Source organism: Homalodisca vitripennis, chromosome 4 (genome assembly GCF_021130785.1).
Source record: "Homalodisca vitripennis isolate AUS2020 chromosome 4, UT_GWSS_2.1, whole genome shotgun sequence".
Lineage (NCBI taxonomy): Eukaryota > Metazoa > Arthropoda > Insecta > Hemiptera > Cicadellidae > Homalodisca > Homalodisca vitripennis.
In genome coordinates this window covers 152,800,461-152,814,937 of record NC_060210.1, presented here as the reverse complement: position 1 = coordinate 152,814,937, position 14,477 = coordinate 152,800,461, and the positions used below count along the sequence as shown (strand labels likewise).

General features: G+C 32.6%; 1 protein-coding gene across 1 annotated transcript in view; it reads left to right on the top strand.

Moving 5' to 3' along the window:
* The window catches only part of LOC124360349 (polycystic kidney disease and receptor for egg jelly-related protein-like), an 84,988-nt gene that overhangs the window by 47,298 nt on the left and 23,213 nt on the right, over nt 1–14,477 (top strand). The window contains exons 10-11 of the mRNA XM_046813903.1: nt 6,417–6,546; nt 7,967–8,150. Of these exons, the coding sequence (XP_046669859.1) occupies nt 6,417–6,546; nt 7,967–8,150 (314 nt within the window). The remainder of the gene's footprint in view (nt 1–6,416; nt 6,547–7,966; nt 8,151–14,477) is intronic.

Below are 14,477 nucleotides of genomic sequence, written 5' to 3'. Positions count from 1 at the left end.
CTATGTTGGTAGAAGTTGTGATCTGGTTCAATAATCAATGCAAAACGATCTTAAGGCATTTCAATGGTGGTTTACCAACAATAATATGCTGTTAAGTGCAGAGAAAACCAAGTACATAAATTTTATTTTGAAGCAGAACATTATTTTTTATATTAATCTAGAATATAAGTGTGCTCACTGTCTTGTTTACCAGGGAGTTTGTGGGACGGATAAATGTGCTGTTGTAGAAAGAGCGGAATACATTAAATATTTAGGAATTCATCTTGACGAAGAATACACTTAAAAATTCATATTAATAAATTAAAAAACAATTTAAACAATATTTTGAGATACTTTTATTTTTTATGAGAAATGTGTAATGAGACATTGTTACGAATGTTATATTTGGCTTTGGTCCAAATTAGATTAGATTATGGCATAGTTTTTTTGGGAGGGACATATTTTTCAAACATCAAACCATTATACATTCTGTAAAAACATTTCATAAGATCCTTTAAAAATAGAATTGAGTTTTCACGTCCTCTTTTTGAACATTTAAAAATACTTCCATTACAGTATATGTTTGTCTACAGTGTAATGAAACGGTTATATAATAAGAATGGTAGCATGCCTCGTGATAATAATGCATACAAGCATAGACTTAAGAATACTGTAGAAATGCATTTTTGTCCCAAAACCTAGTACAACATTTTTTTAAGAAATCCTATATTTTTGTTGCACCTAGGATTTATAATAAATTACCAGATTTCATGAACACTTCTAAAAATATAAATATATTCGTAAAAAAGAATTAAAAATTGGTTATTTAGTATGAAAGAGTGAAACACTGCTAGAAATTCCTGGATGAAGTAAATTAAAGTTTTAGTAGCAAAACTTGTAACAAGGTATTGTTAATTAATTGTTTGATTTCTTATATTTCAATATTCGTAGTAGCTGCATTAATATTATTTTGTTGTTATATGTATATATGTATGTATGTGAGTATGTATGTAAATATAGATATGTGTGTGAATGTATATTTTACCAGGAGTTATTTTATTTCATATTATATGGCACAATTTAAGCACATTAAATGCGTTTTTTGTTTTGATTGTTTTTGAGCGAGAAGTTGAATTTAATGTTTTTGTAATTATGAAGCTGGATTCTTGTAAACCATTTGTCAAAATACATTGATGGAACCTCCAAACAGGCTTAGCCTTGGAAGACCTATTCTTTCCTGAAACACATTAATACCATATATTTATTTTGTTTTAAAACTATAAATTAAACTGGCATTTAATTTAATTTAATTTCAGTTTATTTTTAAGTAGGACTTATGTAGCCTAAAAATCCCTGGCAACAAGACATTTGAGTTTTAGTTTTAATTTTTTTCTATGTAAAAATGAATAACTTGTAAATGTTTATTGTATTTTGAGGAAATAAATATATTCATTCTATTGTATTCTATTCCAATTAAAACAGTTGATCAGCGTAGAGAATTAGTTAGGGTTTCTTTAAGATTAATCCCCTCAACATTTAGTATTTAAATTAAAGTAAGTGGTTTTCTTCAATGTAGGGTAGCATCACACTATATGTCGTGTAACAGTCTTCGTTGAGGTTGGGTTCTAAATTTCAAGGCTATATATATAGTTTTATTCTTGACGTGCTCTACGGATAAATAAGCAGATACATACAATTAAACAACTTTCCTGCGGCACACGAAAAAACATTGTCACACCCTACTAAATGATATGCTTCAAAGACGTTCAGCCAAATTCCATGGATAGACAATCACTATCATAGCCTATAAATAATATTAATAATAACCTTTAATTTTCTCAAATGTATGAACAGTTGTTTTACAAGCAATAGTTTCTCACAAAACCAGGTCTGAATACATGAATAAAATTATGTACACACACACACACACACACACACACACACACACACACACACACACACACACACACACACACACACACACACACACACACACACACACACACACACACACACACACACACACACACTTACATGTATAAATAAAAAATATAAATCAAATAATCTAACAGTTGTTGGTAACAAAGTAAATAAAAAATTCTACTCATCACTAGTTATAAATACTAAATATCAATATATACAGTATATAATTTGAGAAAATTTAGGGCGTCTAAGGCTAAGCCTGTTTTGAGGATGCATTAGTAATAATAAAATATTTACTTTTAAAATTAGCTCTGTAATTAAAAAAAATCTCAAAACTTACTTATAAAATACATAAAAAATTGTATACTCATCGCTATATGAGCAGTATTTGTTCAATCTCAGTTTCAAGCAAAAACTTTTTTAACTTCACAAGGAATATTTTACTATCTCGTCGGCTCATGTATCAAACATACATATTTTGTATATATCTGTATGATAACTAGGCTACTTATTTCTAAAACATTAATATTAAATAATAATTATCTTCTTTTTTAAATAATACTTATATTACTATTAATATAATAAATTTTTATTATCCTTGTATTGCTTTTTGGGACTATTTTATTTAATTTACGAACTTGTTTATAGTGTGGAAATGCAATGTGAAAAATAAAACAAAATAAAATATTTACCTTTCGAAATTAAAAGTAATCAATAATGCATCAGCCGTTTGTAATTGCAGTTTTTCTTCATTTACAATTATAATGTTATCCTTCATATAAACAGCAACTCCTCCCGCTATCCTATGCATTATTACATTTTAATTATGTGATGTAATTTTCAATATTAGAATAATTAGGATCATAAGTATTAATCATTACTTCTGTTAAAATCAATATATCTGGATACTTATAATTTGTTTATAACTCAAATAACAATTTTACAAAATTGTGTCTAATACTTTTTATATTTTATGTAATATAGTAAATGGTTTATACGAATTAATTTCCTCTGAAAGTAATATTTAATAAGGATCTATATTTATTTATTTATTTATTTATTATTATTTCAACGGCATCCGCCAATATACAATAATTTCACAACATTTTCATGCAACTTAAATATAACATCAACAAAATAAATAACAACTAATTAAATTACAGAAAGTAGTGATTATGCAGTGGAATAATAAATAAGTATTAAGATTTGTGAAATAATGTTACAATAGTGAAAAATCACAAACATCATCTCCAACTGATATTAAGGGGAAAAACTCTATCACTCATTACTGTTGCAGTCTCTTTTTAAGGTGTGCGATGCTGTCATAAAACATATCACCATCGGAAGGAATGCTGTTTCCACGCCTATGAAGTCGAGCAATAGGACCGTGATAGCTGTAATTGTTTGAGTGGTGGCAGGTTGAAAACATATTCCTGGATCTGGTTCCAGCAGGCACCAAGAGGGATATCCTACTCAGAAGCTCTGGTGAATCGATCGCCCCGTTGATAAGCTTGTGCAGGAAAATAATATCAAACATTCTCCTTCTGCACTCCAGCGTAGGCAGAAGAAATTCCTGCTCAAGTGCGGGGACAGAGACCTCCCGATAGGCTGCACCTCTCCGGACTCCTTGAAGTCTGCAAAATTTGTTTTGAATACTCTGTAGTTTGTGAATATGAGATGCGTAATGAGGGGACCAAACAAGAGTACAATATTCCAGATTAGGCCGAACTAAAGCCTTATACAAGAGCAGTAGTGTCTCGTCACCGAACGTCCCTCTAGACATTCGAAAAATGAATCCTAGCATTTTGTTTGCCTTCAAAGATACCGCATCAATGTGTGCATCGGGTGACAAATTTGTAGTCAAACTTACTCCAAGGTCGTTTATCGAGGTCACTCGCTTGATGTCGCCGGATACAGTGTAATTGAAAGCAACAGGATTCTTCAGACGACAGAAGGTGATTGTAAGACATTTGGTTGAGTTAATGACCATCTTATTATCATCGCACCACTCAGCAATTAGGTTCAGATCACGTTGAAGATTGAGACAGTCATCACGAGAGTAGATTTCTTTGAATATCTTGAGGTCATCTGCGAAGAGGAGATATTCCGATGATAGGTGGCTGATGATGTCGTTGACAAACAAGTTGAAAAGAATAGGGCCAAGCTTGGACCCCTGTGGGACACCTGAGGTGGGAGGAAATTCTTCAGACAAATGGTTTCCAAGTTTGACCCTCAGCGAGCGTCCACTTAAATAGCTCTTGAACCATTCTAGAGAGAGTCCGCAGAAACCATATCCTTCGAGCTTGGAAATCAGAAGTGAGTGACTAATCTTGTCAAATGCCTTGGAAAGGTCTAAATAAATGCTGTCCACTTGATGTCTTCGATTAAACGCAGAAAGAATATAGTCTGTGTAGATGACAAGGTTGGTCTGGGTGGAACGACCCTTGCAAAACCCATGTTGTTGGGGGACAATGATACTCTTTATGTCATTAGATATCAATTCCAGCACTAAACCTTCCACAACCTTAGCCAAAGCAGGCTGGATGACGACTGGCCTGAAGCTGGTGACATCAGTAGCATTTGGTGTTTTAGGAATCGGCACAACATAACTGGACTTGAGTGCTGTGGGAAAGATGCCGTCCATAAATAGTCTGTTAAGTAAATTGGTGAGAGTTATATCTAAAGTATAACAAAGCATTGAAAAACTGATGTCTACTATTCACATTATTTAGAAATAATTCATATTTCATTTAAAAAGTAAAAGAGTTTTTGCTGTGTAGAAATGAAAGAAAGTGTGTTCCGTTATTATTCCAAACACCCAAAATAAATGCTGTGTTTATAAAAACAGAATTGAGTCATGTACGTAAATTAACAGAAAAGCATACCTAGTTACTACAATTACAGGATCTGATGTTTTTCTTCAGATAAACATTTTTTCCACGTCTAAACCGCATATACTTGTAGTGTTTGTCAGCCTTTGTTTGCCACGCCGCCGCCGTAAATAGCCACCTCCTAAACAGCCAAAACTGAGTTTGATCATGGGCTTTCTAAGGGAATAATTTTAGATTAGCTCTATTGAAGCACATCAAAGGACTCAAAACAAAACTTAAAGGACTCAGGAGGCTATTGAAATGTATAATCTAACTTCGGGCGGTATGTTGTGAATCAAATAAATAATTAGAATGCAACTTCAGTTAAAGCTGTTAGGTGACAAATGATCAGACATACATGAATTAGCTTTCATTCCATAACACAAATTTCATTTCACAAAACAAATTTTCCATAAATGTAAACAATTTGCTAATAAAGCGAATTTTAATATTGCAGAACTTATGGAACTTTTAGACAAAAGCAAATATTCCAGTCAGGTAAACTTTTTACTAAAAATAAAGTAGCCATACACTCAATGATACGATTTTAGTAAAAAATTTTTATACATTACATTTACTCGTTATATATAAGAAAGACAACATTGGAAATAATAATATATAAAATGTGGGTTTACATCCAACGTTGGGTAAACGTGTACCTCAGTATTGATTATTGTACTCAATACTCATTACTTTAATTGCAACGGTTTTTTACTTTGTAGGATTAATAGTTTAGCTCAAGTAAGGTCTTGATATGAAAAGCCCAAATTTGAAAATTAGATTATTGTCTTCACAATTTCATAATGATAAAAAGAAACATTTTATTGTTAGAATAATAAGAAATAAAATAAGAAATCATTAATGTCACCTGCAAAGGGAATGTCGGGACTATAATTTAAAGGTCAACTCAGCTTAAGCCAAAAGCAGTTGTATGGAAACAATAACAACAGTTTAGGTAAAGGTAGGCTATTTTACCTTTCATATCTTTATCTTTCATGAAGACGATAAAAGTCAAAAGAGTACTCGGTGTATTCCCAATACTACTCTAAAGTCCAATAATAACTAAGGCCAAAAGCATATTGAAGTTATGTATTTAATGGCGGAATAAAATATAAAGTTTGTGTATTGTTAAACGCTGCTCTAACCATATACAAACTAATAATAATAACATTAAGGCTAATAATAATAATAGTATATTGAGAAAGCGAATCGTGACGTCCTCATACCTTTTATAAAACCATTTATTTATATTTAAACGTTTAAGGCAATTGGTAAGCAGGATGAGGCTGAAGCACAACGTACATAGTCCTCTATGATTTTCAAATGTTTTATATTAGATTCAAGCGTAAGTTTCTCTCGTTGTAAGAAATGCATAAAATGTGTTAAATCTATCCACATAATTATAGCTTAAAACTGCAGACATAAATATCTTCAAAGAATGTAAAAAATACAACCTTTACATTACTGTACTGTTTGATTCTTGTGTTTGAATGATTAAAATGCTGATTGCTATGTATACACAAATGTTTGTTACTTAATATTATCTGTATACTATAAATTAGGCTACGAGGCTGAAAAGCTGTATTTTAATATTAATTAGTATTTTACTCTTGTATTACTAATATGTAAATGATATGAATCCAGATAAATCCGTGTACCAGAACTGTCTTCGATTGCTTGTAAAAGTTTTGAGAACACCACCTTTGCCACCAGTTCAGTTACCCCCATTCTACATAGTGATTAAGAAGAGGAAAATATGGTTTGCATTGGCATGGTAATATTACGCAGTACTAAATTTGTATGCACTGGAATAGGGTAGTTAGGTATACGATAACCTATTACTAAGTCCGTACTAATTAAAAATTGTAAATAAGATTAATTTAACTACCTAATCTGGAAATACCCTAAGAAATGGATTTCTATGATTGATACTTCAGTGGAAAATTCGCACTCCTCAAAATGTATAGAACCGGAGGTATTTCTACTGAAATTTTCATGTTCAAATACTAGTATAAAAATCACTCTGATGTATGCTGTCGTACTTAATTTCAACATAAAATTCGATTTTCTTGTAACCAGATTACCTGGTATCAATATATGTATTACGATCTTAAGATGGTGTCACTGCGACCTTGATTGTTTTACCAACCTGATCAGCTACAAACGATACAGCTAGTGTGTGCACGAAATTGTGAGCTGACACATATAAAGTGGCAATACAAAATAATTAAGTTAATTTACGTTTCTAGTTATACTACAAATAGACAAAAAATAATTCTTTGTAAACGTATTATGGCTTAAAAATATGAACTTTTAAATATTTTTAAATGGCAGTGTTATCTTGTAATTTATGTACAGTGCATTCTCCTGTTTCTATACTTGAATGAATAAGGAGACCATGCGATTTAACCAAATGGCCTATTTGACTGGCCTTCTGTAATTTTCGTAATAACGTGTAATTACGATGGTTATGAAATTACTGTGTCCTTATCAGTTGAAAACAGTAATTTTATATCGTAGATTGGTTAATATATTATGTTTCAAGTTGTTACAAAATAAAATTCGAATATAATTTAGTAGCCCTACAAAACTGAAACTCCATATTTTTATACAAGATATATATATAAAATAAGCTTTGAACTGCTACATATTTACATAATTTATTTCTGTAAGGCAAAGTTCCATAGTGGCCCATGAAATTCGTTCGTGTCAGCGAACTCTATCTTTTTACTATCTAGTATATCTACGTTGATAGAGACTTGGAATTAAGTGTATTTTGCTATCCACAAGGAGAAATGGCACTATTCGACTTCTGTTTTTATGTCTCACGCAAAATATCGGACTTGATCACGTGTATAACAAATTAGAATATATACTCCAAGTATTTTTGAAGTCACTATATGTCTAAAATTGTATGAATTTCTTTATCAAATGGTAACAACTTTGGTAAAGCATGATCTGAGTACATCAGGTATCCTAGAATTATGGAGAATGTTCCATTCTTCCAAAAATCCTCCTCGTTTAGCTGTGGATTTTGCAAATGCCTTATACATTTTAAGGAAATTTTCCAATATAAAATAATTTTACCATTCAAACGTTCATATTTAAATTTGTGTTCTTCAACGTCTATAAAATAAAACATGTTTATAATTTTGTTTATAAAGATTTATAACGCTACTGTTAAACTGTTTCAGGATATTTTGTCTTGCTGCAATTTTTTTATCTGCTTATTTTGTGATGCTTTATGGATTGAAACTTGGTCCAGTACAAAGTAAAGAATGGCTCTCGACTGTATTAGCCTCTTCAGGGGCAGACACGTTTGTTTCAAGCCCAATCAAGATAATATTCTTCGCTCTTATCTTGACTATGGTTTTCCAGGTAAATTATAATCACATACAAAACTAACATTGTACACATGGTTATGCTGTAGAAGCATCCCTCCACACCACCCGACTGGACCGACTTGTGATTTATAGAAGTAACCATCATCCTACATATAAGTAATAGTATTGTTCATACAATCACGAAAGAAGTACTCTACATTACATGAGCATAGATCAAATATGACAATGTTTTTATCGAATATTAATTTACTTCATCCCATGACTTTAAACACCAGCTGGAAGAGAATGGAGTTGTGTCTGAAAATCGTAGCTTTCTGTATTACTCACAGCATACGGTTTCTGTACTACTCAAAACACAATTCTTCAATTGTTTGCACTAGTTTCTACACAGTTACAGTACACTTCTACTAATTTCATGAATATCTCTGGGAAGTTGTGTCACTTTAATAAGATTATATTACTTAAGGCGACTTAGGTTGTATTACAGCTAGAACAAAATATTGTGTGTACATTTTCAAACAAACGTGAACTTATTTGTATATTTCACAACTCTCTGCACCAGATCAAAATCAAAACACTATCTTGAAATAAAGTCTTTCATCGAACTTAATTCATGTATCGAGTATTTTTCCGGAACCAATTTGAAAACAAACAGTTTAAAATCAAACGTCATGAGCTTCTGTCTTCGGCAGCATGACGACCAAGAGCTCCGGCCCGCCGTGATGGTAGACGACGTTCATCTGGATGAAGCTGAATCCACCAAGATCCTTGGAATGTACCTTAACCGAGGGCTGACATGCAACACCCACGTTGAGAGCATTTGCTCTAAGGTTGCCTCGGGCATTTACGTCCTGCGCAACCTTGCAAATTGTTGTTCTTTGGATGTTTTAAAACTGGCCTACTTTGGTCTTATACATCCATATCTGTCCTACGGCTTGATATTGTGGGGCAGTTGTTCCAAAAGCATGTTTCAAAGACTTTTTAGATCTAAAAAGAAAGCCGTTAGAGTTTTGTTAAAGTTGAACCCCAGAAAGTCGTGCAAAGACGCCTTCAGGAGACTTGGATTACTGATTTTATCCTGTCTCTTTATTTTAGATGTTATCCTTTACTGTCGACTCAAATGTGAGTTGGGATGGAGTAGGGATGTACAACAATACGGGACTAGAGGCAGGGACAACTTCCGGCTCAATCAGCACAGAACGACGGTTTATGGACGTTTACCGTCCCAAATTGGTGTCAGGCTAATCAACAGGCTCCCTGAGGGTATTAAAAATTTAAACGATCCTAATAAATTTAAAGCTCGACTAAAACACTTCCTGGTGTCAAAGGCATTTTACTCTGTTGATGAGTTCATAATGGGCCGCTGGGATGAAAACATTAGAAATTAATGAAGTTATTCAAGAGTATTACCACATAACCCGGTTCTGATATAGATAAACAAAGACCGAATGACATCTTTATGACATACTGTGTTTATAAAAAATAGGCTAATAATTTATAATGGTTTTATTTTAAAGATTCAATTTAAGTTTCACCTTACATTCCAATTTATGACGCATGCAATGCAGTTGTAACTATTCTTCATGCAATAAAGAGTACTATTATTATTTTTGATTTCTTATAACATGGACTTGAAGCATATTTATGTATTTATATCTAATTTTTTATAAGCCGACATTTATCCAATTACTTATAAGCATTGCTTGATAACACTAATAAATCTTATTGGAGAATAAACTCGTAATGGTCCACTCGTAATGTTATAATTTTGTAAATATAAATAAAGACCCATAAAAGTGTGTATACTAAATAGTTTATACTAAAGACTTAATTGATCTTAATTATTAGACTTCCTCAACTGAATTTACAACTAACATCTAGGTTTCTCGTTTCATCCCAGCTGCGTCGATATTCTAATTAATTATTGAAATGTCATCCTCAGAGTAGATCCATTTTCAATTATATTAAGACTTGGATAACAGGTATTAATATTCCAGAATATTGTGAATAAAATAATCAATCAGACATCCAAGACGATATAACATATTTTTTTATTAGTAAGCTCCGAGTGAATATTCAGTAAAATGTATTACTAGATGTTTAGTTACTAAATATTATCTGGTTTGTGTAAAATAAAAATCACAGTTCAAAATAAAAATAATGGATTTAAAAAAATGGCTAATTAAATAGTTCAATGCTTCAGAATTTCATCACTCACTATTTTTCACAAAAGAATTGACAAACCGTTTAGTAATATTGAAAAGATCCTTTGGCAAGAAATAAAAATTTCAGTCAAATATATCAAACTAAATACCAGAGCTCTCTTCTGAAATAAAATAATAACGTTTTCAAATAAAAATCAAATACCACTTTTAAATAACTAAAATAAAAATGCTCACTAAGTTCACTCAAAATTCAAAAATAAAAAATCAAACTTCTCTTTCCACTAGTTGTACCTTAACTTCCAAGTCTTCTCAATTTAGATACAACTCTCTCAAAAGATTATTACAGTTAATTATTTTCCAATAAAAAATTCACAATAAAACAGTTTAAATTAGATATAAATAAATTAATAAATTTCCAAAATTCAATCAAAGTTATTAAAAAGTTTAATTTTAATTCACTTTTCTTGCATATTTGAACCATATGTAAATTGTTTGATTGTATTGTGTTTTATTGTTCATCAATAATCAGTTAGGCAGATTGCTCTGTAATTTCTATAAATTAAATTTTTCCTATAAAAAAGACAAAAAAATTAATTTAATACCAGATCTGGAAGACTATTTCAATATAACGTACAATAAATTTGGTGCTTACTTCAAAATCCCTCGCGGAAAACAATTTTGAAACGCGGCGCACTGTCATCAACTTACTCACGTTAAATTACCAAAACGGAGCCGAAATTTATGAGCTGGCAGGTTTTATAGTTCCCCTTCCACCCCCTTCTGATGGACATCCGCGGTGGTCTCTCATTGGCCCAGCCGTGTCCAACTTGAGAAACAATAGCTCTCTCAGATCTGACGTAACTGCAGTACACAAGACAAGTTCTCATTAATTCAAGGCAGTGAACCGCCTTCCTAATAATTAAAAGTTACTACCACTAACTTGCCAAAGGATTACATATTCGTATTTATCCTAACTTTTCACAATCTAAATAAAATTAAATCCCAAAATGTTTTTCCCAAAAATTTCATTTTATTTAAGTTTAAATAAAAAGAAATCAACCAATGTAGCTTTAAAAACGCTACAAAGTAACAGATTTTAAATTAATACTTCGTATGGTTTAACATCCAAATGTTAAATACTGCGAAGTATATAGCAGAATATAGTATTGGAGTGGATGACGGCAATGTCATGGTCGGTCAGAGGGCATCATCTGGAACTTAGCACTCAGCCACACAACTTCTCCTGTCCAACCGACCCTCAGCTAAAATATAGATAAAGCTGCCCCCCCATCGGTGTTTCTCCCTCACACACCAACTCATCAACACATATCAGACCTGATCTATTATCTGTAACTTTTAGTTTACTATCGCATTTAAAAAGTATCGAGTAAAAAGTATTAATTAATTCCTATACAAAATTAGTATGTGCACTAGTTACTGTATTTATTGGTATTTCTTTGAATAAAAAATATTTTACTTTTAAATATTTAAGACTAGTTTTCTAGTCTCTACTGCGACAGTAATGTATTAGTGACAGTTGAAGGGTACGATCTGATAGCGGCAAAACAATATATAAATTAAAATGATGGAAAATGTTATGTAAGAAAAGACGTCTCCGTGCCTGGATATTGCTAAGACAATCAAACAGCTCAGAGGACAGTATCTTGTGGTGACAGGATAGGACACGGGAATCTACTAGGTGGGCCAATAAAGTAATGAGGCTGATGTAAAAAAATTTGTTTTACCTTTTTAGTCAAGTTTAGTGTTGTCTCCTTCAAAGTAGTTCCCTTATGATTGCACAAACGTTTCCTATCGCTTCTGCCATTGATGGTAACATTTCTGGAACTTATCTTCTGCAATATCCTCCAAGGCCCTCGTCACATCTTTTTTGACATTGTTTGTTATTTGAAAACGGTGTCCCTTGACCGCCGTTTTGAGTCTTACAAATAGGAAAAAGTCGCACGGAGTGATATCTGGTAAATAAGGGGGCTGTGGTAGCGCTGAAATTTGTTTTGAGGTTAAATATTGCAGTAGCTACTGACCAAGCAGTATAAGATGAAGTATCGTGATGCAGAATCCCATTATCAGCAATGTTGGCACGGTTATGAAAAACTCTTTTACGAAGTCTTTTTTAACTTTCTTTGTAGGAATATTGGCTCATTGTTTGTCCAGGAGGTATACACTCTTTAATAACAACTATCTTGGAATCAAAGAAGCAGACAAGCATGCATTTCACTTTTGACTTTGACTTGCGAGCTTTTTGACGTGACAACGTCTTAAATTAGGTTGCGGCTCGGAGTCACTCATGAAAAAGTGTAACGCCCGGTAACGTTACGATGCCCGTCCAGTGGGTCCGCCGCACGGGATCCGCACGGGATAAAGCAGATAACTGTGGGTCCGCCGCACGGGATAAAGCAGATAACTATGTTTATTCGTGAAAATGTGGAGTGCTTAGATTCGTCATTTACAACAACTACAACAATAAAGGTAAATAATTGTACACTGATATTTCATTATCGTAAACTATGATTGATTGATTAATTGTTAGATTGACACAAAAGTTGAGAAACTGAGTTTATAGGTTATGTCATACTATTGACAAATGTTGATAGTGTTAAGTAAATTATTAGTTTAAATCACTCTGCAATCAATCGTAATTCAGTCGATTGAGAAGAAACAGCGCGTATTGCTAGTCAAACATTTAAAATAACAAATTATAACCTCTAACCTGTCATAACAGTGCGACCAAACAAACGAACTAAACCGACCAATCACCACGCGCGGAGTTAGAATTTAACTGTGTTTAGCAAGAATTTCAAATTCAAATTTTAGTAAATGTTTTATTCAACTTTACCATTTACAATAACAAATTTTAATTAATTTCAAATTATGTACAATATTTTAGTAAACAAAATATATTTCTATAGTTAAAATTTGTGCAATTCTTATTTTCATTCAATTCCTTGTTCCTATTGTGCAATTTAATAATATTCATATCAATAAATATTCTACCGAGAAAAAGACGTTGTCACGTAAAATCTTCGCCCGTAAAACCGACTTTACAGGCAACCATAATTTTTTTGTTTGGGTGATCCCTTTGAGCGCCATTGCGTACTTTGGCGTTTTGTTTCTGGATTGTAATGATAAAACCTAATTTCATCACTAGTGATAACACGGCTCATCAATTCTGGATTGATTTCAGTTTGATCTAACAGATCGGTTCCCATATTTTTCAGTGTTTTTTGCTGTTGTAGTGTGAGATTTTTGAGAACCATTTTTCTACAAATCTATCTCATACCAACACCTTCAGTTATTATTAGACGAACCGTTTCTCGATTAATGTTCAGTTCTTCTACAATCTATTCTTCGGATACTCTTTGATCAGAACGTATGACGTCACACACTCTGGTCAAGTTGACATCGGTCCGTGAGGTTAGTGGTCGTCCACTCAGGTTTTCATCTTCAACATTCATCAATCTGCCATCACTAAACATTTTATGTCAACGAAAACCTGTTGATACAACCTCCTCCTCTCCAAAAGCCTTTTGAAGCTTACCGTAAGTTGTCGCGTTTTTACGCAATTTAATGCAAAAAAGTGGCATACCGTTGCGCAATATTAAGTGGTTCCATATCTTTGACGAGAGACACAAATGCGTGTTAAATTATTACAGGACAACTCACGACTGAGCAGATGCATCGATGTGCCGCTTGGACTAGAAACAGCTTATAGACCAAGGTTGAAGAGGTTGGGCCCACGCAAGCCTGTAGAGTTGCCACACCTTGCAAAGGAAATCAGTCTCATTACTTTATTTTCGCACCTCGAACATCTACATTTACATTGACTATACAAGAGTTGAACCTTCTCTCGTATAGCGAAGAGAACAATTCTTATTATAGAGTTTGTTTAAAAAATAATATTAAAAGTTAATTTATTCAATTACTATCACATACCCGCGGCTTCGTCCGGAATTTCTATGGCACATTCTGTGTAATCATTTGGATACCTGTTACAAGTTCAGTAACACAACCTATTTCAGATCAATGTAGAGGAAATCCAAAGTCAAAATTCTTAGTTTTCTTCTTTGAATTTACTTCAGATGTAATTTAATAGGTTCATATGATATTTTTAAACTGGAATTAGTTATACATCGTGCATAAGGTACCCATTTTCAGAGTTCATAATTATAAGGGCCAAG